Source organism: Sturnus vulgaris, chromosome 14 (assembly GCF_052056855.1).
Source record: "Sturnus vulgaris isolate bStuVul1 chromosome 14, bStuVul1.hap1, whole genome shotgun sequence".
NCBI lineage: Eukaryota > Metazoa > Chordata > Aves > Passeriformes > Sturnidae > Sturnus > Sturnus vulgaris.
In genome coordinates this window covers 11,405,444-11,431,279 of record NC_142256.1, presented here as the reverse complement: position 1 = coordinate 11,431,279, position 25,836 = coordinate 11,405,444, and the positions used below count along the sequence as shown (strand labels likewise).

The following is a 25,836-nucleotide window of genomic DNA, read 5'->3' as shown; positions in this document are numbered from 1 at the left end:
GACACACAAATAGTTTCAAACAGTGAGTAAATAAAGACAATGGTGGAGAGGAGTGTCAGAACAGAAAACTTGCATAGGGTGAAGTATATTGGATCAATTACTGACTATGAGCAATTTCTGCAGCGCTCAAGAGAAAAAAATGAGCTGTTTAAGAGACTCTAATGTCCTTCAAAACACATTAAAAGTCTTTATTCTTAAATGCTTTGCTTTTAACTTTACGACCTTGAGATGTTTTTGACTACTTTTCCATGGAAATGTGGACCACCCTGATTTTAGGAATAATCTACATTGGTTCCTTCCTGATCCTGATACTTCTCCCATAGTATTTGTATTCTGCACAAAGAGCAGGAGCAAAGAAGCTTGCTGGGAATTTGAAGAACAACCAAGGCAGCCCTTCAAAACCATATTATCAGTGCACACAGCCCTGATCCCAATTGCTTTAGTATCCACAATCCCTAGGGATGGTACCACAATGCCATTTGTGATGGTGTCACTTTCCTTGGAGAAAAGCCTCCTCCTGCTCTCCAAGCAATCCCCTGCTTGCTGCAGACCCAGCACATCCATTGCATCCCGTTCCTGCCTGAACCCCTATGCAGCGTGCAACACTTCATTCATGTTCCTCTTTTGAACCAAAACAACCTTCATAGTAGAACTGATTTTGTGATTATTCATATAAGAATATAAATATTACAGTGTTTGAATTATGCTGATGGTCACTGAAATAGAAGAAATAGGGCAGTGCTGGAAGGACCAAGGTTTCCTGATGCCATGGGATATCCCAGTTGGCAGAGCAGTGTATATGCTACATACCTCCCAAGTCACCTCCCTCCAGCTTCCATTGATTCCCAGGCTGTGGCTATGCTGTGAACAAAACATTCTCAAGCTTAAGAGCTTCAGCACTGGACCATTGATTGTACATCCTACTTAATTGTTAGCTCACACCCTGGCACTATTTTAGCCTTTGCTAATAATACTCTCCTAAGTGATGCCTGAACACTGTTTGGACAATATCATAAATCAGGAACAATTGCCAATAGGCAGCATGGGCAAGCTGTACTGTTACATGCTATGCAAACACTGCTCAGATGAACTGCAGCACAGAATTTCATGCCCTTTGAACTGAAAAAAAAAAAAAAAAACACATGAAAAAAATAAGGCTTACACTTTAGGAACACAAAGGCTCCACACGTGGATTTGAGGACTATAATGTGGACACAACATCCCACTGTGCCAGTTTAGCCTTTACTGGACCTTGTGAAACTTTTTTGATAATGCATTTAAATTCGGTTTACAGCTGAAAATGCAGAAGGTTTTAGGGGTTTGTGTCTTTCAAGTTCTTCCTAAGAGAAAGAGTTTTCAGTGCAGTGGACGCACCAGGACCTCCCTTCTCACCAGACAGCCAGCTTGCCTGGTGCCACTGCTGGCAAGGTCTGGGACAGGCAGGGACTAACTGGCCAAATGCTGGCAGTGTGTGGCAAGCTCAAGAAAGGCTAAAGCCAGGACTCTGTGAGGAGTGAAATGCTCCCAATCTTTTTTTTTCATGTAGGCTAAAAAAGATTGGAGAAGACAAAGTTGCTTTCAAGCTATTGTCACACTGTACATGTGGGGAAGTCTCGTGTTTCTGTGTAAACTGAGAAAAGGTTTAAGAGACAAAGAACCCCAAATGCTCAGGTCACATGAAGTAAGAAATACTTTGTATCTTTCCCAGGGGCACATGATGCAAAAGGCTAAGAACCAAGGAATGAAAGGGAAAAGTATCTGAAATATGCATTTATTTTATTCTTCCCATGTTTTTGCAAGTGAAAAATATTACATATGTAAAGAAACCGGAGAGCCCTCTCACTTCATCAAATAAATGAAAGGAAATGTGAGAAGGACCATGCCACATTCAGTATGCATATATACTTTTATTTATCTCCCAAAGATTGATTAAAGTGAAAAAATGTGTGCCTGAGAAACTAAATGTTTAATTCCCTAAGAAAATGACATTGCAAACCACATTTTCATTGACAAATTGCCCCAGTAACAGTGTGACTTGGGAGCTGCTCGAAGGGGATGAACGAGCTCTGTGTAGCTGTGAGCAGGAATGCTTGTGGGACCCTAGGGATGGGAGCCAGAGCCCTGCAGAGATGCTCAGGGAGCTCTGGGTCTGCAGCAGGAGTGAGGCACACTGGCATGGCCACACAGCTAGAGAGCAGGCACTGATATTTTGCCTGCATCAGCCTTGGCTCTCCCCACCACATGGTCATAGGAACTTCAAGTCCCATTGCAAAGTGAAGGTACTCTTGATGATTCAACTCAGGTGTCCTTGAAGAGTAATGATGTCTCATTTTTTACCCCTGCTTCACTGTGTTTTGCAACTGCCATCACTCTTCCCAGCCCAGCCAAACCCACTGTCCCAGCTCTCCCTGAGGCTGGTTGCCCTTCCTCAGGATGTGAGCTGCCTGTGGGTCAGCTCAGTTCCTCATCTCATTTCACATCCTCTCAGTCCTGGCACAGGTCCCTTTCCTGCAGGACATTCCAGTGGTGAGTACACACTTGCACCCTGACCAATGCCACCTCCACACACCCAGTGCTGGCTGTGTGACGCAGTCTGTCACTCACCCATCCCTTTTGTTCCTCGAGTTTCCCCTGTCTCAAGGCATTAGTAGCATGAAACTCATTACAGTGCTCATCCCAACTGGAAACACCTGCAAAACCTGAGGAACTGTAACTGCCAGGTAGCAAGGAAGAAATTGTCCTAGGTAAGGCTGAAGGATGCACAGTTAGACCAATAGGGGAAAGATGGTCATTGTGATCCTGTGCAGATGCATGAGGTGCCCTGTGCCCAGGAATTGGGTCCATGGCAGGTGTTTGCCATCTGCTGTGTGCACACAGAACCCAGAAACGCTTAGGGACAGTCCCTGAGCACACCGTGCTTGGCAGCAGGGCTGGGACAGAGATGGAGATGGCCGGCACAGCAGTGTGAATTTGATTACGGTTTGGAGCTGACAAGAACCACGCTCTTGCCGTTACTGACAATGGCAAGCCCTGCAATTTTCTTTTTCAACCGGGTCCCAGCAGAAAGCTGCGGCTGACAGCGATATCGAGGGCCACAGCACGGCTGTCAGGAAGGCAATTCCCAGGACAAGGAATTCTTCGGTGCTGCAGCTTCCCGCAGTTACTGAGCGGGACTGCCCGGCGCTGACTGCCAATGAGCCTCCGGGCCCGCAAGCCGGCTCGGGCTTTATTTGCAGTATTTTTACACGGATTTTAAAAATAAAACCCGCCCCCCCGCCTGAAAGTCGTCCTTGTCCCTTTCTGACCAGCAGTCCTCTCCCTGGAGAGGCCGCGAACCCAGGACCGCCAAGAATGTTCCCACGCAGCTTCCACGGCACCACCCGCCGCGGAACGCGGAGCCCTGCCGGCCGCCAGCGCCGCCGGGACGCGGGGTCCTCGGGGCGGGGCCGGCCCAGGGGCTGGAGCCCGGAGGGCCCGGGGCTGGAGCGGGGCCGGGCCTGGGGCTGGGGCTGGGGCTGGAGCCGGGGAGGGCCCGGGGCTGGAGCGGGGCCGGGCCTGGGGCTGGAGCCGGGCCGGGCGAGGAACGGCGCGGCAGCGACACCTGACGGCCGTGGGAGGCAGAGGAGGCCTCTCCTTCCCAGCGCCGGCCCGGTCCGGGCCCTCCGCAGCTCCGGGCCCTGCCCTGAGCAGGAGCCGCTCTGTACTGAGGGGAGCCTGGTCCAGCCCCTCCGCAGCTCCGGGCCCTGCCCTGAGCAGGAGCCGCTCTGTACTGAGGGGAGCCCGGTCCGGCCCCTTCGCAGCTCCGGGCCCTGCCCTGAGCAGGAGCCGCTCTGTGCTGAGGGGAGCCCGGCCCGGTCCGTCTCTGCGAGGCCGCGGCAGCTCATCCTCTCCTGCCAGCTCCGCAGACTGCGCTGCTCTCTCCGGTGTGCCCGTTACTTTGGGAGCACAGCGTCTCTCCCTGTGTCTCTGCCCCCTTCCCTGCACCCGTCACGTTAAATTTGTATCTACTAAAAAGTTTCAAAACCTTAATATAACAAGTACTGCAGAATGCACAGCAGAGCGGTTTTTAAACGACACTTGTCTTCGTGGCCTGCCGAATTCCAGGCTGAGGCTATCCCGACAGGACACTGCTGGAACAGCCGTGTCCCTGCCCAGCCTGCTCATCGGGCTGGGTATTAACCTGCTCAGAGAAGTGGCCCTGCCTCAAGTTACCCTGTCTGCTCCAGGTTTAAGATTCAACATTGGCATTTTCTCAGCTTTTGACAGAAAGCCTCGAGAAGGGCTGTGTCCCTGCTAGCCATTCCGACCAGCCCTGCAGGCAGATGGATGGCCTGACTCCTTGCTTGTGGGCATTTCAGTGGATAATCAGTGCTCTGACACGAACACCTCACTCAAGCCATGTGCTCTGATGGGCAATTTCTTCCTTTCTTGGTGCCAAGTGTAAGTTCACTGTCTGGATAAGGCTGGGGTGCTGCTTAAAATAGACTTTAAGTGCCTTGTTGGATTTGTGCAATGTTCCATAAACTGCTTTGGAAAGAGGCATTTGTGTCTACATTTGAACTTTTCAGTCTGAGCATTTTTAAAGCTCATTCACATCCTGGGATAAGATTAAGCCATCAGGGTCAATAAAACCTCTTTTCTTCCATGTATTTCCATGCTCTTGCCTGAAGGGATCTGATTCATACCTGACTGAGTAAAGGATGTGAAGCAACTCAGCCGCTTTGGGAAGGGGGAGAAATCCCCAATTGCTACAGGCTGGCCTTTCAGCCTGCATCACTGCTCTAGGCTGTCACATGAGGCGCTGCAGAGGGAGGAGGTGTACTGACAGAATTTCACTGGACTGGAAAACACCCTGGAATGTCTCAAAAGCTCCAGTACAAGAGGCAAGATATGATGGAAATAGCTAATGCATGTTGGAGAGATTCTGGTCTCTTTGGTGTGTCTATCCCAGTTCAGCTAGAGTGTGAAAGCATAAGACTTAATGAATAATCTCTTAAGAGTCCAAAAGAAAAGAAAAAGCTGCCCAAGTTATGAGGGATGTGGCCTACTCTTGAAGTAGTTTTCCTCTTGGGAAAGGTGAGAAGCCTTGCAGCAGCCAAGGCAATGCTTATGAAAACCAGGGCTCCCACTTTTGCAAACTCGTTGGCAGTTGTACCAACCCACACAATTCTGTTTTGGCTTTTCTTGTGCCACTCTGAAGAGGTCTGATGAAGCAGGTGATCCTGCTGTAACAGATGTTTTTTCACAACATCTGTGAGCATCTTCTGTGTCCCAAATGGGGGGTTTGATGTAATGATTACAAGGCGGCCTAGCAGCATGATTCTCATGTATTGAGAGACAGAGGTGTGTTGTACAGAAACCCCCTTTTGTTCTGTTATAATGGTCTTGGGGAAGCACTTCATTGCCACAGAGAAGGGTGGTTGATGTAAACTCAACTGTCACTGTTGAGCAACACAGCAGGAGAGCTGAGAGCCAGAGCCCCGCGGTCATGTACTTCCCTTTGACAGTGACTCTGCAAGCAGAGGCAGCGGTGTCGAAATGGCCTCCGTGTTCTAAAAAGGGGGTGAGCGATAACTGCACATCTGCCTCCTCCCGGAAGCACAGAGTAAAGGGTCTGTGAGTGGTCAATGCTCAAGGGACATCTCTGTGACACTGCAGCAGTTGCCTGTGGAGTGCAGGACTGATAAACACAACTTGGCGTTTAGGTGTTCCTGGTATGTTGGTCCATGCTGTTCCTGCAGTCATTTCTGAGGCTTAACTGAAGAGTAGAACATCTGCCCAAGATCAGAGCAGGGACTGGCTGACCCAGCAGCCTATCACTTGGGGTTCACAAGCAACAGATGCTAAAGGAAGAATGGAAGAACTGGGCAACTGATATCTCTCTAGCTGCAGTCCTGGTTTCCAGTTATCTGTGACTTAGGAGCCTTTAGAAGTGATATCTCCAAATATGGAAGGCCTGATGTAGTTTTCTTTCCTGACTGCCAGCACTGGCCCCTTGAACAATGGGAGGGCAGTCTGAGAGCACCACTGTAAAGCTGGTTTTCCTGCTGTATTCCCATGTGGGAGAGAGCCTGGCATGGCACAAAGACTGTAGTCACAGAGCAGGAGTGTGCAGGTTCACCACAGGCCTTGTAGCCATCACCAGTGCTTTGTGCCCAGGATATTCACTGGTAGGATCTCCAGAAAGTGGCAGCAGAGAAACTTGGCTAATGTGTGGTTTCTGAAAATAATATACAGAGAAAAATATTTAGCAACTGCATGTTCAGTAAAAGACACTGATAAGTGTCAGAAGCACAGTTTCCCCCTGTCTTCATTGTCTATGAAAAAGAATTGGCACAATCCTTTCTTTGACAACTTAAATGCTTGGAGTTTTTTTATGGAAAAAAAAAATCCATGGTTGTCTTTTTAGAATTTCAGGGCAGGATTCTGTACTCAGAAGTAACTGTATTGATACCAGCAGTGAATAAAGCAGCTCCATAGCTCATGAATTCTTTAAGAGATAAAGTCTATCAATCTTTCACACCTAGCGTAAGACTTTACCCTTTGTCTAGCCATATAATAAGATTACTGCCAGAAAAAAAGATAGTCCTTTGAGGGAGCAAATATGGGAAAAGATAGCTTTATTTTTCAATGATGCACTGGAATTAAGGGGATAGGTGGCTGCAGTACAACTTTATTTTGAAGCAAAATCTCTAGACAAGGTTACTTAGCACCTATGAACAGAGAACTGGTCTCAACTGAATGGGTATGTCAGACCTGGGGAAAAAAGGAAATCTGGTTTTCCTCCACTCACATAAAATTCCAAGTGTACTCACTAAAATTAAATAAGAATAAATCGAAGCTACCTGAACTTGCTTGACCTCTGGCTGGTGCTATTTTGCTGCTTCTTTAGGATTAAGTATCAACACTACTACTGTCCCCTGAATGCTATTCTTAACAGCGTGTGAGGTACAGGATGTCTTCTGGGTCATTCAGTAGCTGTGACAGTTGGTGGGGTTTTCTTATCTCTCACTGTCCGTCTGAAAAACAGCTTTGAACCTCCTGGTTGGTGTCTGCCTTGTTTTTTTCCCCTCTCTCTCTGTCTCTCTTTCTCATTTTCCCCCCCTTAACCAGAGGTCTAAAATAAATGTGCCAAACACATAATCAGCCATGAACAGAAATATCCTCTGCTTGTTGGAGCCCAGCCTCTGACTCTTGTTGGTGTGCACCTGCCAGAAAAGAGGGCAGGATGGCACTGACAGCAAAACTTGAAGGTCCACGTGGTGTGTTGACTTGTTCTTCTTTTTCTGAACAAGGTGAAGAATGGAAATGGGAATAAGATGTTCACACAACTCAGAGCTCAGGCTGGCCAGTGAGGCAGGGTTCAGCTAAGTGAGTTTTGCTGATGAAACATGGCAGTTGAGAAGTCATGTTCCTAGAGGCAGGCTGGTGGTGAGAATGAATGTCTCTAACCTTGCTGGCTGAAGAGATCCCTGCCCAGATGCAGGGATTAAAGATCTCCCAATCGTGCACAGCTTGGCCTTCAAGGAATAGTTGTGATGTTTTCCTGAACTGTTGCAAGTTGTTTTAGTGTCTGGCACTAAGCTGTCATAATCAGCCATCTTCTGGAGGGAAGGAGCTGTGAAAACACTCACATCTTGCTCCCTGAAGAATCCAGCACCATGAGTACTTCCAGAGGCACGGGGAAGTGCTGCAGTAGCAGCTCAGGGCTGCTGCTGGTCTCTCCTTTCCTCCTCTCTTCGCTCACATGTAGTCGCTGACATAAACACCCTTCTTTTCACTCTGTCCCGCGTGTGCATTCATGGTGGGTTCTCACTGAGCCTCACAGCTTTTCCCAAGCAGCACTTGTCATGCTGAGAAGTGTCAAAGCTCACCCACATCTGGACAAACTGAAAAGGGTGGTGTTATAGCTGACTGCTGGAAGGGTAACTGCTGGCTTTGTGAGTGCCTGAGTCATTAACACCTCTCTGCAGGGCAAGGCAGTGTCTGCTGTTCTCACAGATAGCTCAGGAGAAAGTCTGGTAGCAACTGGCTCTCTGAGATTTAGTCTGAAAGCTCTCCAAGAACTAAGGATGAAGGAAAACAATTTGAAAAGTTAGTCAATGCAGGAGTAAATAATAGTATTCTTCACCTGGGAGGAGAAACTTCAGAAGAGTGGTTTGGTATTTTTGAATTTGATGTATGAATAATTTGTTTTTCCATCCATGGACTTGATTCTGGAGGCTGCTGGATGGCAGAACTGGATTGATTGGGCAAACTGAAATGGAAGACAGTCATTGATGACTGGAGTTGGGCCTGACTTGGTAACACACAGCTTTAATTCCTTCATCAAAAGGAGTATATTGACTTTGAAGATATTTTTGTGAGGAGCTGTCCCAATGTAAAATTTCCTGGTGTGCTGTGAAGGCATATTGGCCAAGGGCCAGGTTCTGCAATCACCTGGCCTTGGCTAAGTCAATTTGGATCACAGAAACATAGAAAGTTAAGGGTTGGAAGGAACCTTAAAGATTATCTAGTCCCAGCTTCCCCTGCCATGAGCAGGGACACCTTCCACTAGACCAGCTCACTCAAGGCCTTATCCTACCTGGCCTTGAACTCTGACAGGGTTGGGACTCTCACAAATTCCCTGAGCAATTTGTTCCAGTATCTCAACACCTTTATAGTAAATAATTTCTTCCTAATAACCAGCCTAAATTTCCTCTCTTTTAATTTGCACCCATTACTCTGTGTCCTGTCACTACAGTTCCCGATGAAGAGTCTCTCTCCACCTTCCAGTATCTGTATGCCCTTGAAATACTGAAGTTGCTATAAGGCCTCCACACACCCTTCTCTTCTCCAGACTGGACAGCCTCAACTCTTTTCCCTGTCTTTGTGGGGGAGGTGCTCCAGTCCTCTTATCAACATTGTGGATCTGCTCTGGACTTTCTCCAGTAGTTCCATGTCCTTTTTTGTTTCATGTCTGTGTAGATTGATATGCATAGAGAAGCATCAGTATTAAATGAGTCCCAGTTTTTCCATGTCCAGTACTAACCTGCTAATCCTTCATGTCTTACTTTATAGCAGGTAAAAAGTACAAGATTTTGAGACTACAGTGTGAGAGAAATTTGCTGCATGTTAATCAAACGGATGCACTGTTTTTCAAATGACTTTCCAAGGAAATTTGGGGAGCAGGATACAGAAGCCTCTGAAACATTATTTGATGGTAGTCTGTGATGCCCACAGCTTCTCTACCTCCTTTCTTCCTCTTCCCAGAGCAAGCTACAGAGCTGTGTGCACTGCAAGTGCACTGAAAACACTCCATTGGGAAATGCTGAGTGTGGTTTCAAGGCTGTTGCACAGAGTAGGGGCAGTGTGGTGACATCTGCAAAGCATAGAGGAAATCAGCTTCTCTGAGAGCCTTTCACCTTGGACATTACTGTGGGCCCACAGGACTGGGCTGGGGTCAGGTGCAGGCAAAGCAGAGTGTCCTGGCTGGGGGAGGATGCTTGATCTCCCACTGTCCCAGCTGATGAGTCTCAGGTTTCTGGTGGCATGTTGACTAGAAAGCCTTCAAGGACCAAAGCTCATGCTGGCTTGCATGAAAAACTACATAGACTACATGGACAGACCTACTTCTTTCCCCCAGTTAAAACCAAAGTAAAAACAGAACAAAAACACCCAGACCTGTCCATTCCTCTTTTACTGTATATTTTTAAACACAAGCAAATGAAAGAGGAACTGGACAGTAACTGTATTCCTCATAATCTAACTCTTGCTCAGGCACAGGGAATGGGTTTGACTGTTAGAAGGATGGCTGGTCTTACTCTGCACACAGCCTCAGGAGTACCTTGTGAGTGCTCCTGGGGGGCTCAGTTACTTGGAGGAATAAGTAAGTGCTTTCCAGATCAGGGGTTTGGTCAGAGCTGCAGAAACATGAAGTCTGTGGTTACAGTCCTGGCATGCTGATAACATAACTGAAAGCTGCTGGACTAGGGCAGGCCCCAGCCACCAGCACTGGAGGGTGTCTGTGGGGTTTGGTTGAAGAGCCAGACAGCAGTGGGGAAGCAAAACTGGAAAGGAAGGGCTGCAGCTGAATGCTGCGAGTGGGAAAACCAATCCTACAAGAGGGATGTCCCTCAAGTGTCCATCACACTGTCAAGGCTAGCTGATGGCAAACATGCTTGGGATGGTGTGGACCGAGAGCAATATATTTTTAATGAATCCTGGCCTTACAAAATATACTGTGTATCAAACTGGCCTAGAAAGATGAGGAACGTCTCTAAAATTCCTGTGTTTGCTTGAATTAATTTTGCTCTTGCATGGCCAGCCTGTGCTGCTGGCCTGGGCAAATGCAGTTTGCTGGTGTCTGTCTCCACAGCTGTGCTGGCCAGTTGGGGTTCTGGCCAGGCTGGATGAAAACAGCACTGATACCAAACACCTGAGACTGCCTCATAGTGAGGGTGGTACAGGGAGGGGACAGGAGAGGAGAAACTGTGGGACTTGCTTTGGTTACAACTCTAAACTAAACACTGGTGTTTACTTTTCTGTGCAAGCATTGTGGATGCTCCAGAGACAGGGATGGGGACCTCAGTGGAGACCAGAGGGTGTGTGGAGGGACTGGCAGGGACACAGAAGCAGGCCCAGCTCCTTGGTCAGGTGCTGCAACTGGGAAAACAAAACCTGTCCGCTCATGTGAGTGCAAGGGAACAGAAGAACTGAGGCCTGGCCATGAATTCAAACACGAGGTGAGCCTTGTAGGGCAGCTTTGGAACAAAACTTCCTGCAATGGCTGAAGGGTCAGCACACCCTTGAGAACAGAACTGTGCTTTCCTGCACCTCGCTCTGACTCTTCTCAGGGTAAGATCCACCCCTCTGTGCTCAGCCTGGGCATGGGACTGTCTCCTGAACCAGAGCCCTTCTGGCTGTTTGTGCCTTCTCAGCCTCTGCATGGCTCCTCAGCAGTGGAGCCTGACCAGTGTGAGATGGATGCCTGAGGTGGCCAGGCTTGGTGCAGTCGGTGTGGCTGCTCACAGCTTCCCTGGTGACTTTCCCTGTGGCTGGGCTGGCTGCAGGCCCCTGTGCCCGGCCCACAGAGGTGTCGTGGCTGCCCTGGGCAAAGGCCGAGCTGTTCGCCCTCACCCCGCTCGTGAGCCTCGTGCCCCGCGGCAGGATGGGGAGAGCTGCTTTCACAACCTGGATGTGTTGTCACTCACATCCAGACATTTCCTGTTATCTAACCTCAGCCTTATCTTCCCCATTCGTAGCTTCCTCTTGAAGGAGGAGCAGCCCCTTCAAAACCGAGCTGTGTGCCCGGGCTGTGCCCCCACCGCGCTCCTGCACGACCCCCGCTCGGCCCCGCGCTGCCGGCCCTGCCTGCCGCGGGCCAGGATGTCCCGACCATGGTAGGTGCCTGGTCCCTGTCCTGCCCGCGGAAGGGGTGGCAGGGGACAGGGGAGGATGTGTCCTTTGGGGTTCATCTCCCACTTCTCCCTCAGGAGGTCCCAAAGGCCTGCGGGTGTTGGGACACCAAAAGGTGAGGGGTGTCCATGTTCCTGGACATGTTCCTCCCATGCCATGTTACACCTCCAGCTTCCAGGGGTCTTAATCCTGCTTGGGTTTGGGCTGCCTCCCTTCGGTGCTGGGGCTGTGTCTGCCTAAGCCAGAGGCGCGTTTTGGTGCCTCCTTTCAGGGATGAGGTCGCATTTGGCTGGGTGTGCTTGGGGAGGGCAGGCTCGGGGATGGAATGCTGCGGGTCCCAGCCAGGGAGCACTGCGCTTCATCTTGATGAAGATGAATTATGATTAGCAGTGATATATAGCCTTACTCAGTACCAGGGTACATGTGTGCGTGCTCCCTTGGCTCACACACACACACACATGCTGCCTGTGAGCTGCTGGCGGTGGGAGATTTTGATCTGAATTAGTGATAGATGAGGCAGCTCACAATGAACAGTGGAGGGTGTGGGATGGAGGAAGGTGTAACCAAGGAGAGACCCTGTCCCAGCTGTGTGCAAGTGTGCTCCATTTCTCACTGTGCCCATGGTTTCAGTAGAGCAGGTGAAAGCTTACTGCCCTTACCCTCTTCCCCTCTTTGGGTTTTTGGGGCATGAGCAGCCATGGGGACAGAGTGCAGTGTGCAGGGACAGGGACTGCGGGGCTCAGGGGAGTGCAGGGGCTGTGGGAACATGTGAGGCTGGTGACCTGAAGGTAATGGAGGGATTATCAGGCCCTTCCTGGGGGCTTTGAAATAAGCCAGTGTTTGTCTGGAAAAGCTCCTTGCAGTGTCCACTGCAGGGCTGGGAGCATAGGGAGGTCATATATGGAGCAGGACAGCATCCAGTGGAAGCCTGACATGAGCAAAGCCTTGTTTGTCTTTGTTATGACAAAGGCTTCCAGCTGCTAGGAGAAGCTCCATCCAAGGTTTCAGCTGGCCAGGGGTTCAGCAGACCCTGTTGCACAGATCTGTGGGGATTCTTGCTTTCAATTTAGGCTGTGATTTGTGTTTCACCAAGTGGAGAACAGAGATGACCTTGATTCCAATTCATATCCTGCATAATAAATGCATGCCTTGACATGGCTGCAAGCTGCATCCCAGGGCTCTGCTATTCATCAGGAGAAAATCACACAGCCACACTTCCATGCACGCTGTTATTAGGTTTAGAGTTGAATCAATCCAATAATCTTACTTTTCATTTATTTTCATTGCAAGTTGCTGAACAGTCTGACTGCCCTGTAAAAATACCTGAGTGATGATGTGCAGCCTGGAGGGGACTTTTTTGTGAATTTGGTAAGGGACTGACTCAAGAATGCAGGAAGAAAAATCCTTTCTGTGTTGCCTTTAGAGTATTCAGTAGATTGCTCAGTTTTATAACACTAAGCTTTTACTTGGAAATACCCACTTTAGCTTGAAACCAGAAGCTCTGACAATGACAAATCCATTCACAGCAGATAGGATCTTTACGGGTAGAGTTGCAAGTTCCATTCCCATCTGCTGATAGAATTATCTCCATTGTGTCCCCACCCCTTATCTGTCCCTCACAGCAACATTTTTAGTGTCTGTTTTTCCCCTCAGAAAGCGGCAATGGGGGATTATTTTAAGCTTCAATTGCAGAAGCAGTGCTGCCTTTTCTTCTTCTTCCCCCTCCAAGGCCAGATCTGCCCCTATGAGACATCAGCACTAGAAGCTGAAGGCAGTCTGGTCTCTGATACCTGTGGAAGAGCCTGCTTAATCCTTCTCTAGTGGCTTGCCCACATTTTGGTATGGCTCAGAGTCCTTTGGGGGATCACAGGTTCACATCTACTCCAATAGGCTGATTTTAAATCAGCTTATTAACACTGTTTTCTTATCTTCATGAAATGCACATGCTGCTTTTATCCATTGCCACTAGTTTTGTCTGGCATGGCTGAACTGCATTTGGAATGAGGAGCCAGAACACAGAACTGGTCACTATCTCATTGCACCCAAGGCGAAGGTGGAGACAGAGGAATGCCAGAATTGCAAAGCCTGGGTAGTGACTCAGTCTAGAAACAGATTTTACCTTTAAAGCTGTAGCTGTTATCTGTCTCTTAAGTCTTACTCAACTCTCTTATGGGTTCAGAGAACATGTATTTGCCATGCTTTCACCTGAAAAAAACCTTTTCCTTTCCAGGTATGTTTCTGTATGTGATATTAGATGGAATCCTATGATCATCTGTGTAAAATAGAGTCACAGAAGTTAGGGGTAGACATGGTTTATGATTCTGTTAATACACTTAATCTAATTCTACTTTAATGTCTTTAATGGTCTACCTTAAAAATATAATTAAAAAACATTTCCGTTTTTATTTTGATACTAAAAATAGCATGATTGCTGTCTCACAAACTGGTGATGCTGGTCATGTGAAATTAAAATCCATGGACTGGTAAGGAAGCTAAAACACCATGCTTAAAACTCAGCTATATCTGGACATGTCCACAAAGAGTATGAATGACATAAACAGTGTTGTGCAGAATAAGTATGTGACTTAGGAGGCAGTATGTGTTTTTCTGGGAGAGTTGTACACTATCAGAATTTCAAATCTGTTTTTAGACTGAATTTCTAAACAGTCAACTTCTGAGAAGGACACAGAACAGAGTAATACTGTGCAACATCTTCTCTTGTGTATGTTTTGTTATTTCGTTTTCTTTAAGTGCATTTCTGCATTTCCTGCACACTCCTGTTAAAAGAACAAGGGAATAACAGTATCTTTTGTATTCGTGCAAGAAGTGTGTGTGTATGACTATAATGTTCACGCTTAAAGGCTGGATTATGCCAGTATTTGGGGGTGGAAAGCCCCACTTATTGCAGGAAAGGCTTTTTCTGTTTGCTAGAAATGAAGCAGGAGGGGATTAGTTTGTCAACGGAACAGAAAGTTTCACTTCGCTTCTGAAGAAGGTCATTGTTTCCCTATGTGGAGTTTGGTTTTCTTTCAGCATCATATTCTTTACAGTATTCTGCCAAATGGAGGAGCCTCCAACAGTCATTGATGAACCCCTATGTGCATGTCCAGGGACAGAGGTGGACTTATTTTTCTGACTTTTAAATTAATATAGTGGATATTTTTCTCAGCAGAAGTCAGTGTCTGCTGGTCTGGTTTTCTCTTACCCAAAAAAAGAGTGCAGGAGGGGGAAATATGGCAGGATTAATGATGCTTTTTGCTAACTGGAAAAAGCCTCTGAAGTTAACAACAGCTGCTGTGCTTCTGTTCCCTCTTGTGTGCCCAGGCTGGCCTCCAGCGAGGACACCGTGACCCCGGGAGCTGCAGTGTGGCACTGCGTGTATTTGACAAGCTGAGTCCGACACTCAGTGTGCAGAGTGTCAGTTTGTCAAATACCCCAAGTGAGGCACTGCTGAGCAGCGCGACGCCGAGGGTCCAGCCCTCTCCTCCTGCTCTGGCAGGCTCGGCACCTCTCCAGAAACCCACCGAGGTACTCAACAGCCCATCCCAGTGCTCCAGAACACCTGACGGTTCCTGTGCTGCCAGGTTTCCCTTCCACCTCGGTTTTGGAAGTGTCTGTCCGGGTATCCCTCCCAACAGTAAATTAGAACAGAAGTTAATGCTGGTGCAACTTCTCTGCACTGTGAGGACAGAGAATTGTGCCCTGGGTCCTTGTTCTTTGCATGCAAATCCAACGCTGTTCTCTTACACAGCATTAACTAGCCAGTTGTAAACAGGGATCCTGGCAACTATAATCACAACATCATGGGTAAAGGCAGCATTATCCATAATAAAGGATCTTTCCTTTGCACATGTAGTAATCTTTTTTATATGGAGTACAAACTAATGAGGCTGCTCATTAACTTCCCTCTGGCCCATTAGCCTGTGAAAATCCCTGTTTGCTCAATCTGTTTTAAATTAGGCCATGGAGTCCCCTCCTGGGAGCCTTGCTGTTTGGAGAAGACTTCTTGTCTCTGGATGTTTTGGATGGGTGGCTTTTCTTTTGGAAAATCCTAGTCAGCACTTGCAGCAAGGTTGCCTATTCTGCTATTTAATTAAAGTAATTCCCTCTAAATCATCCAACTTGAAGATATAATGATTGATAAGTGTTTTCAGTAACTGACTTGTAGCATTTCAGATATGTCAGGGTAGGGGAATGACAGGGGCAGCATCCAGCCCAATTTGACAAATCAAACACTCTGAAAAGCATTTGACACGGAAAACTACATAATAAAAAAACCCCAAGACCCTACTAACTAGTTTTAGGACCGTACCACCAGCAAATCTTGCAATATTTGAGAGTATTAATAAACTTGAATACTAAGCTTTTGGGCTTTTTGTTGCAGCTATGTCTTAGTAAATATTTTGAAGAAGTTGGAGTTTGTACAAAGCTGGGACCTATGAATGTATATCATTGCCTAAGCAAATTGTGTTCTGCTTTTTGAATAGATTGTGTACTTCTGGACAAACATGGTCCACAAGTGGTCAAGAAATGGCCCTCCTTATATGACTCACACTCCCATGGTCTCTCTCAAGCACCTCCTCATGACTCACACACATCACCTTGATCTTTATCACTGAAGTTAGCTTCAAAAGAGAGCAAGGTCTGTGATTTCAGGCTTTGCTTTGTCCCCAGTGAATCCTGCATGAAGCAATAGCCATGTCAGCCCCAAGCCCTGCTGTCACTCAGACCTCAAGGTTTCAACAGAACCAACCTGCCTTGCACCACAGCTGGCAAAGTGTTTGTTTATGCCCTTCATTCTTGTTTTCTCATGCATTTCCAATTTTTGCTTTCAGTAGTTTGCCCTCTGCTTTTTAGATAACTCTCCCCTTCAGCTCTCAGATCCTTCCAGATAACTGGGGTGAAGGGGAAGAAAGTAAAGCCGTTCCTCTCTTACTAGAACAAACATCAAATTACAGTGGGACAAATTTCTCCGTGACTTCATCTCCCTCCTCCCTGCTCTGAAGTATTGTACAAACCCAGCAGGTGTAAAAGCCAACAGGTCCCCTCCATGGGACAGGCAGTGCAAGGGGAACTGTGAGTCTCATGACTTTGCACTGGGAACTCAAGATATTGTGTTTTTAGGAGGCAGTGTCCTTTCAGGAGAAGCTGAGCTTTTCCTTCCTGTGTTCTGCAGCACAGCTCAGCAGATGAGCACTGAGTGAGCGACCAGTGCAAGGAAAGGAGAAGTTTTCTGGTTTGATGGTGATGCAACACAGCAAAACCCTCTGTGGCTTTCAGAAGAAAAATGTTCTGTTGCCAACAGGTTTTACTAGAAACATAGAAAACACACCAAAAGTGAAGAAAAGAAATAATCATGCACTTGTTGCCCAGGGAAAAGCACCTCAGCACTGGAGACAGGCTTCTAATGTTTCCACTGTTCTTCTACTTGTGACCAAAGTCCTTTTGCTGCCCTAGCTAGAGGCATTGACAACATGGAGTACATGGGGGCTGGTCTATCTGAGGCATCTGCTCCCCCTTTCTTAACCCCTATTGCCTTCTTCCTCTGTAGCTTGTCCCAGGCTTCATATCTTCTGAGGAAGGAGTCCAGACCTCATCAGAGCAGATTAGTGCTGGGAGGAATCACAAAATGGAAAAACCATGGTGTTACATACTCAGTGAGTGAACCTGGAGCTCAGAGCTTATAACAGCAGGAAAACTTGCACAAAACACCAAGTTAATTGAAAATGAATGAGGATGATATTTTGGGGGAAAGGAGAGTACCATGTCATGTGTTTTGGGCCAGATATGCTGAGGTAAGGATAGGGAAGCTGAGAAATTTTCAGTTCCCTTCCCACCCAGCACTGACCTTGCACCATATGCTACTGCCCTGCATGAGTGTGGCTGCCACTCCCCATTCCCCTCAACTCCTTTATTCTGCACCACCCCTGGCACTGCTGATGCCAGCAGCTTCTGCAGCATGGGGTCTTCAGGGCTGGCTGCCATGGGTCCCACAGGGACAGACTGGATCCTGTCTACCTCCCTGGAGCACAGCCTGACACTCAGTACAGCCCTCCCTGTATGGCTGTCACTGTGTTAATGAAGCCCTCACAATACAGGCAGGAGATTTTTTTCTCTGATTTTGCCCACCTCCTGTCCTGCAGAAGAATCATCATTGCAGTTCAGAGCTGTAAAGGTGAAAGTGCGGCTCTACACAGCAGTCAGGCCACAAACAGCAACGTGACCCTGCTGTGAGGCTGCTGACCTGAGAAGGGACGATCCATGGCAGCAGAGATGAGCCTTGTGGGTGAAGTCAGGGCCAAGCAGGAGGGTGTGTGACCTGAGCTCAGCTGCTTCCCCATGCTTTCCTTGCTGCACCCACTGATTAAAAAAAGCCAGTAACTCTTACAGATTTGGTTTGCTAAAGCCAGGAGGCATTCCTCCTCCGTGCCAAGCCTGGAGGACAAAGGGATGCTGGCTGGAGGTACAGACAGGGAAGACAGAACTGACAGCAGCACTGCAGCACAGGCAAGATGTAAACAATTAACAATGACAAAGCAAATCAGGCTGCTGATTTGCAGCAGGGAATGCACTGCAGCTGAAGGCGGGAACTGCATCCACATTGCATGACAGTCAGCATTAGTAATCACACAGACTGACTTACATCCCACAGAGTAAATTGGTGTTGTATTCAGAGAGGTCCCTTACTCAATCATTATACAAATGCCTCAAATTTTGCTCTATTTTATCATGCTTCTGGCCCCCATACTCTAAAAATTAAATGCTAGCATTTACTTCAACATCACTTCTGGTTTTCCAGGAGAAAACCAGTAGGTGACAGTTCAGAGACTCATTCCTTTTCTCTCTGAGCACTGAGCTCCAGTCTGATAGCAAAAATGACATTCCTGGGACATCAACCTCCAGTGGTTCCTTTACCATGCTGTAACAACAAAAAAAAGACTCAAGGACAGGTGGGATGTACAACCAGTATTTGCTGAGTTGCAAAAGCCAGAGGGTCTCAATTTCCCGCACAGTCCTGGCTCCTTCCAGCCTTAACAGGAACACACATTGGAGAGTATCCCTTGCTATTGTTACTGACTGGCAGCATTGCACCAACTACTCCTGGATTTACATGCTAAAGAATTTCATGTTCTTACTCCTTCAGATCCTCTCTTCCTGCCCTCGGTCCTTCAGGTTGCTCAGAAACAACTTGCTCTATAGAAGTGGGTAGACAGTTGGCTGGGGGTTTCTGAAAGGGCCTGGTCTGCCAAAGACCAAAAGCAGCTCCTCTGGGTTAAAGCAAGCAGTGAGAGCAGAACAGAGGGACAATAGGAGGAAGAGTTTCCTTCTGTTAAGTTCACTATTCAGTACCTGCAGCCCTGCATGGCTGCTTACGTGGAAAAGCTGGTACTCTACTGAATTCCTTCTGTTTCATATTGTGATTCCATTGCAGTCACAAGGTTCTCATACTCAGGACTTTTCCTGTCTTTCACTGTGGTCTTTTCAGTCTTAGAGCACTTTTCCTCGTATATGCTCTTAGCAGGGACTTCCACCTCAGTGTGCAGCAGGGCGACGTCTGCAGTGCTGCGGCTGGGACAAGAGAGACAAGAGTGAGAGGGATGACAAAAGCAGATGGCACTTCACTTACATCTTAGTCAGAGACAAGATCTACCGCATAATCTGTGGAACAGCAAAATTCATATTATTCTAGTGAGGGCCTGAAGGGCTCTGAAAGACACCAGAAAGTGATGTTAAAAGAATTACACAAAAAGAAGCACTGGTTAATACTGGTACTAGAAACTCTTTTGGCATTATCATGTTATACTCTAAAGCTACCAGCAGACAGTCTAGCCTTTGGAAAGTAAATATCAGGAATAATTGGGAAAAATCAGATGGCTACAGTGTGAATCTGAGTAAGAAAGCAGTATGAAGGTGTTGAAGACTGAGATGAGGACAGGGCAGAAAATGTGTTTGTATAATCATACACTAATAGGAACTCTGCAAAGTAATACTTGGCCAAGCACTAAGACGTATTTCTTATAGAGAAAGACAAGAACAGGGAGAACTTAAAGGAAGAGCTGAGAATTTCTGTCCTTTCCTTTGCTAAATAATGGCGAGAATTTCCCACAGAGAACAGGTTTCCCATGGCTTGTGACAGGCAGAGCAAAGCACCCAGAGTATCCTTCTGTTTTTCTACCACATTAAAGAACAGTCTGGCTATCTCCTGTGACCACGTGTTAAGTCCTCATGTTTCTAACTAAACTGTCAAGGTGTTCAGATCATCCTCCTTCAAGGCAAATAAATCTTTGCTTTTCAATGAGCAAAGAGGTTTTTAGGAGCAGATACCAGTACAGTGCCCTCAGTCTTAATGTCCCAAGTAGAAAAGTACACTCACAAAGCGACTTCATAGAGAGGTTCTGGGAAAAAAAAACAAAAACAAAAAAAGAATCTAAGATATGCATCGACTTACGTGTCACAGAACAAAACCCAGCTTCCAGGTGTTCCCACGTTTAGGGAATAACCCTCCCCCAGGCCTCCCACCGGATGGGATCCACTGGGGATGGGAGTGACGGGGATGGGACTGTCCCGCCCGCCCGTCCCCTCCTCCCGAGGCTGTCCCCACCGCCGGTCCCGGCCGTGTTTGTCACTGCTCACCCTCCTTCCTCCGCCGCCGCCGCCACCAGCCCAGCCCCACCGCCAGCAGCGCGGCCAGCGCGGCTCCGCCCAGCGCGGCCACCGGCCCGTACAGCAGCGGGGACGGAGCGACCCGCGGGGAACCTGCGGGGGACACCAGGGGTTGTCACTGCGGCCGGGGACACGGGGACAGCAGTCCCCCGCTGCTTTGGACAGCCTTTCAATCCTAACCGAGAAGGTGCCGAGGCCACTTGTGGGTTCAGCCACTTCCTGGCAGTCACAGAATGCGGGGATGGTTTAGTTTGGAAGGAATCTTAAAGCCCATCGCGTTCCACGCCCTGCCATGGGCAGGGACACCTTCCACCAACCAGGCTGCTCCAAGCCCCGTCCAACCTGGTCTTGAGCACTTTCAGGGATGGGACATCCATGCGTGGGGATGCAAACTTCAGCAAACAACAAATAAACTTCAAACAGCAAACTTCAGGTTGCAAACACCTCCACCAACAGACGTGTGGGCGGGAACCAGGAGCGCATCTCCTGCCTGGATAATGCCTGGCATCTGCCATGCCAGGGTTTGTTCCCTGCAGCCGTATCTGCCACAAGCACAGCAGCCAGATGTGGAGCTGGTCTGGGATGATGTTTGCCACCCTGCCCTTGCCAGTGCAAATCTGGTGGTTACCAGCAGGAGACTCCACTCACCTGTGTCTGTGAAAGGTCCCACTGGAACAGTATCCACCCTGGAGACCCGTGGGGTTGGGACCAGACCTGTCAGTGGAGAATGGTGGATGCATTTCAGCCCCACTGGGAGCTGCCCTGGGCATCGGGAAAATGAGGTTTGCTCTGCCGGCCTAGACTCACCTATTATCCTATTATCCTATGTGTGTCTTGCCAGCAGGCCTGGGGCAGCATTTGGCACTCGTGTCCCCCTCCCTGAGCATCGCCCCACAGGTTCCTGGCAGCACTGGCTGATATGATGCATCATGTCTGGCTACAGCATGGAATGCTTTGGCTTTGTCCTGCTGGCACTTCCCTACATTTCCAGAGGACACATTCACTCCCTCTCTCCTATGGTGACTCCCTGGCTGGCCTGGGGGGCTTTGCCATCAGCTGCACCATAAACTCCCTGAGGTGTGGAGGCCTGTGCCAGGTCTCTTGCCCCAGGCGACCTCCCTCTGAAGCTCTGCAGCCTCAACAGTTCTGGTCCCAGAGGGACACAGATGACATTTTCTTGTCCTCTCCCATCATCAGGCACATTCTCAAACAGGGAGGGTGCCAGCTTCTGATATTGCCTCTCTGGGTAACAATCAAGACACAATTCATATTCAGCATAGTTCTCTGATCTGGCTATGGAAGAGCAAACTCCCTGCCTCGGTTTTCTCCTGCCACAGAGATTAATAACCCTGGCCTGGGCACTCACTTTTCGCTGTGTGCTCCATGTCAATGCTCTCTCCCTGACCTGTGGTTGAGTGGTGTCCCCCCGTGGTTCCCACACTCCTCTGCAAGACTGCTGTTGTTGTGGGCAGATCTGCAAGAGGAGGGAGAGGAAGAGGCTTAACACAGGGGTTTGACCACGCTGGTGATGCTGCTGTGCTACAGAATCCCCCACAGGTGGGATGGGAGCAGGAGGAAGCAGCTCCCTCCCAGCTGGCAGGAGGGGGATGCTGTGCCAGCAGTGTCAGCCAGCACCTGCAGCACTGAGCCCTGTTCCCCTGCTGCTCCCTCCAGAGGGTGACTGCTGTGAAAAGCACCACAGGGCTTCAGCCAGAGCTCAGCAGGCTCTGCCTCTTTCACAGGCCACTGTGTGGTGCCTGTGCTTGGCTCTGCCATCAGAGGCTTCACAGCTCTGCTGATGGACTAACAGCCAAGGAGAGCGGCAAGTTTTGCACCAGGCACCCATGACAGAATGGTTGAGATTGAAAAAAGGCTCTGAGGCCATTGAGTCCAGCCTGTCACAGAGTGCCCTGCAGAGCCTGGAGGTGTCAGAGCCTGGCGTGTGTGAAGTGCAGTGTGTCTCCCTGACACACGGAGCTGGTGGTGGGGAGCAAAGGCCAGTTTGGTTTGTTCTGCCACTGAGTGACCACTGACTTGTTCCTTGTTCTCAAAATGAAGCCCCGACTCCTTGTCTAATCTTGCTGAAGTGCAGCGGGAAGCATTAGAGAGGCAGGGAGAACTTAAAAAAAACCCACAGAGGAATAAACAAATGTTGGAAGTAGAAACCCACTTTTGCATCTGAAAAGAGCAGTTCCTCACAGAAGAGGAAATTGAATGGAGTCAATAGAGCAGGACAGAGACTGGAGCCAGCGGGAGGGGTGTGTCAGGGTGCTGAAGGGGTTTGGCATTTCCCTTTTTGCGGGCAGGGAAGGAGGATGCTGTTCCTTTGCCCTGCAGCCGTGGCTGCGGGCACTCACCTGTCACCGTGAGCTGCACAGCATCGCTGCGCTGCACGGCGCCGGCCCCAGCCCTGTTCTCGGCCTCGCAGAAGTACGTGCCGCTGTCCGAGGGCCGCAGGCTGGGCCAGGCCAGCTCAGCGCCGCTGCTCAGGAGCTCGGCTGTGCCCGCCGGGTCGCTCCGGAACCAGCGGTAGCTGATGGGAGGGGACCCGCTGGCCTCGCAGGTCAGGCTGGTGCTGGCTCCGGCCGGCAGCGTCAGCCCCGGCTCTCCAGCTCTGATGATGGGCTTGGTGGCTGCCACTGGAAGGCAAAGCAGAGGGGCGCGGGTCACGGAGCCCTGGCTGTGCTGGGGATGGTCCCCCTGCCACAGCAGCTCTCGCTCTTGCTGTCTGCCTTGCCGGGAGGAAGCAGCTCAGCTCTCACCTCCCTGCACAGGATGAGTTCGGGTTACCTGTGTGTTAACCCAGGTTACACCAGCTGTGCCACCATTTTTGCAGCCCTTTCACAGAGTCCTGCTCTCTAGGGTGGGTGGCCCCCTTGCAGAAAAGCCTTTTTCTAGCACACATTGAGGGTGCTCAGGAAAAGGGGAAGGCAGACTTGGCTCACACAACACCCACTTGGCTGCAAGAACCACAGAGATATTGGCTGCCTGCACAGAACCAGACCTGGATATTATCTCAAACATGGGCTCAAATGGCCCACAATAGATCCAGCCTGGGCTGTATACTAACTGGCTCCTTTCCCCACTTCATTCCTACACCTCCATGTGTTGAGAAGGTTAACCAACATAGCAAGGGAGCCATGTGCTTCAACCCCTAACCTAGATGGGCCAGACAGTGTGGTGTGAAAGACTATTCACACCAATGCTGGTCCCCCTACCTTCTTTTGGTGTAACCTGGCTGCACAAGAGCAGGGCTTTACTGCTGGATTTACCTTTGACAACTTTAACTGTAGTGGTCATCTCTCTTGTTATTAAGCTGTTATCTGTAGACCTCCAGACGACTTGACAGGTGTAGTGTCCACTGTCAGGCATTTCCAGGTTCTCAATGAGCAGTGAGGCATCCCCTGGGCTGTTCTTTGGGACGCTGACTCGGCCTCGGAACTTAGCTGGCAAGATGTGGTCACCAGAATCATCCCTCCGGAAGATGGTGGAGACGCTGGAATCTCTCTCCAGACTCCAGCTCAGCGTGTGCTGTGTGAAACCTTCTGAAGGCACATAGGTACATGGTATAGTGGTGGATCCCATCCATGTACCTCTGATCTGGTGGACACCAGACAGATCCAGGAGGGCTGCAGGGAACAGCAGTGGAAGGGAAGAAATCAGAATGCAGCAGAAGAGGGAAATATCCTCCAGATAGATGGGACTCACCAGGCAGTAGATGCCAGCACGCAGCCAGGTCTCAGATGTGCTGTAGACAGCACTAAGCCAGCCCACATCTTCAAGCATGGGGAAGTGAACAGCTGCCCTGACCTCTTGTCTATTTTTATTGTGTCTCTCTCTCGCTGGGCACTTGCCAATTCTTAATTCTTTTTCAGTACAGAGAGGCTCTTTGTGGGCAGGGACATTTAGGGATATTCCCTGCAGTACTGAACCTGGAATAGGAATGGTGGGCCAAAACCTATCCTTTTGCTTTAACCTTGGGAAACTTCAGACCTGATCCAGATCAGCGCCCTGCCAAGCGTTCAGGTAGGCACAGGAGAAGAGTGGGCAGATTTTGTCCACCTAATCTCCCTATTTCTCCAGCTGCCTACCCCACATCTCCTCTGGGAAGTGCCTCTTATAAGTAGCAAATCACCTGCATTTCATTTGACTGGTTCATCTCTCCCCATATCCCTTATTCTTCTCTTCTTTCTCCTCCCTGGAAAGACACTGGTTATATTCAGCAGACTTAACTCACCAGAAGTTGCTTGAGAGGAAGATCCCAGTAATTGCAAAGCCTGTTTTTTTAATGACAGAATGGGGGATATATTTCAATTTTTTAAATGTCAGGAGCAATCTTGTGCTTTTGTATACAACTTGTAAGAGCACTTTTCTCCTATTTCCCGAAAATATCCTCTGCTGCTGCCAGTGTCATACATCCCTGAGGAAGGGCATATTCAGTCAGGGGCATAGGAATTGAAGCCAAAGTTCCAGTCCCAGCTTTCCTGGTGCAAGCAGAGAGTCACTAGGTAGGAGAGACCAAGGGGTATCAAATGTGCTGGCACCTGGTCTCCCAGCTCTTCTTCCCATGCCCATGCTAACAGAACAATGAGGATGAGTTATTAAATTTACAGTGTATATTCCAGCTTCACCAAGACTGTTTGGAGAGCTGGACACCACAGTGGGTCCTTGCCAAGGGTCCCAAAAAACTGTATTCTGCTCTTGCCTTGGGGCAGGGAAGCTGACTTGCCCAGTACTGCCCTATTTGCTGCACTCTTGAAAGCATCTCGTTGTATCTGATGCCAAAGGAGACTCATGAATTCTGAGGCTCTCTGGTTAATGCAATAAGCTAAAGACTTTCTAATTGACTTGTAAATTAAGAAAATAAAAGATGCTATAATGCAAAGGATTTTCCCGACCCTGTTAGTACTCTGATTTTTTTCTTTTAGGTTGAAGCATTTACTCACCGTTGCAGCTGATGAAAGTCATCACAAACACCACTGTCCTCCCAACTTCTCTCATTCTTCCAGAAGTGCAGGTCTGTCCTCCTTTCCCCAAGAGACTCCCACCCTCCTGGGGCCAGATTGCAAGTGAAGAGCACTTCCCTTTATTCTGTCCTTTTTCATCTAGGATCCTCTTTCTGAAACATCACGAGTCCATTTCTCTGCTGAGTTAGGTGAAGGGTGAAGGAGGGAGAAAGGCTCTATGGATCTTTCCAGTCCCATTCCCTGTCCCCATCCACTTCTCCTGGTGCAGCCCAGGACCCAGCTGCCTTTCTGAGCTGCAAGTGTCCATTGCCAGGTCATGTTGAGCATCACAGACTCTCTCAGCTCAGTTTCTGCTGCAATAATCCAGTTCATGGACAAAAGTCATACTCTGAAAACACACACTGTGTTTGCCAAGGAGGTAACTTCTGACAGGCGGCCAAGGGACATTCTGAGTGTGATCTGTAGGGTATATTTAAAAGTGCTTCCAAGAATAATCTAGGTGTGATACACAGGATTGAGCTGTGTTTACTAATTATTACCAGAAGGAGAAGGACTTCTGGAAAGATAAGAAACATGTATAAAAGCAAATCTACTGACCTAGTTGTAGGCATTTAATAGTCAGTAGAGCAGCTTTTTGGGATTTAGTCAATAGCCATGCCTTAGCATATGGTTCTAACAGCTGCACCAGGAAAGCAATATCTATTGAACAGGAGTGTCTGAGGGACAGGGAGCTGTTTTCTACTGGAGGTGGGAGAGAAAGGTGAATGGGGTGGTTTTGCCACAGCCTCATTCCATTACAACAAATCTC

The 25,836-nt window shown here is 48.7% G+C and overlaps 1 protein-coding gene across 4 annotated transcripts; it reads right to left on the bottom strand.

Annotated features, from left to right (window-relative positions):
- Positions 1–16,685: 16,685 nt before the first annotated feature.
- On the bottom strand, positions 16,686–25,242 carry LOC106860058 (V-set and immunoglobulin domain-containing protein 4-like). 4 transcript variants are annotated; one of them, XR_015806736.1, is made up of 9 exons: positions 25,008–25,242; positions 23,334–23,690; positions 22,419–22,700; positions 21,428–21,535; positions 20,710–20,775; positions 20,032–20,154; positions 19,772–19,793; positions 17,527–18,966; positions 16,686–17,009 (listed from the first exon to the last, which is right to left on the bottom strand). XR_015806736.1 is itself a non-coding variant. In XM_088173132.1 (9 exons), exons 1-8 carry the CDS (start codon positions 25,060–25,062, stop codon positions 18,789–18,791), a joined length of 1,191 nt encoding a protein of 396 aa, XP_088029258.1. In that variant the 5' UTR covers positions 25,063–25,242; the 3' UTR covers positions 16,686–17,009; positions 18,748–18,788. The 4 variants fall into 4 exon arrangements, 2 of the variants coding, with proteins under 2 accessions (XP_088029258.1, XP_088029257.1); XM_088173132.1 differs by having other exon boundaries at positions 18,748–18,966; XM_088173131.1 differs by having other exon boundaries at positions 16,881–17,009; positions 18,772–18,966; positions 25,008–25,077.
- Positions 25,243–25,836: the final 594 nt, after the last annotated feature.

What these genes read in the sequence shown, in the direction of transcription:
- LOC106860058 (XM_088173132.1), bottom strand. Translation starts at nt 25,062, where the DNA reads ATGAGAGAAGTTGGGAGGACAGTGGTGTTTGTGATGACTTTCATCAGC. An exon ending in TGTGCAGCTCACGGTGACAG is followed by an intron (nt 21,536 to 22,418) that starts GTGAGTGCCCGC and finishes CTCCTCTTGCAG; the next exon opens with ATCTGCCCACAACAACAGCA. An exon ending in GGGACCTTTCACAGACACAG is followed by an intron (nt 20,155 to 20,709) that starts GTGAGTGGAGTC and finishes TGTCCCCCGCAG; the next exon opens with GTTCCCCGCGGGTCGCTCCG.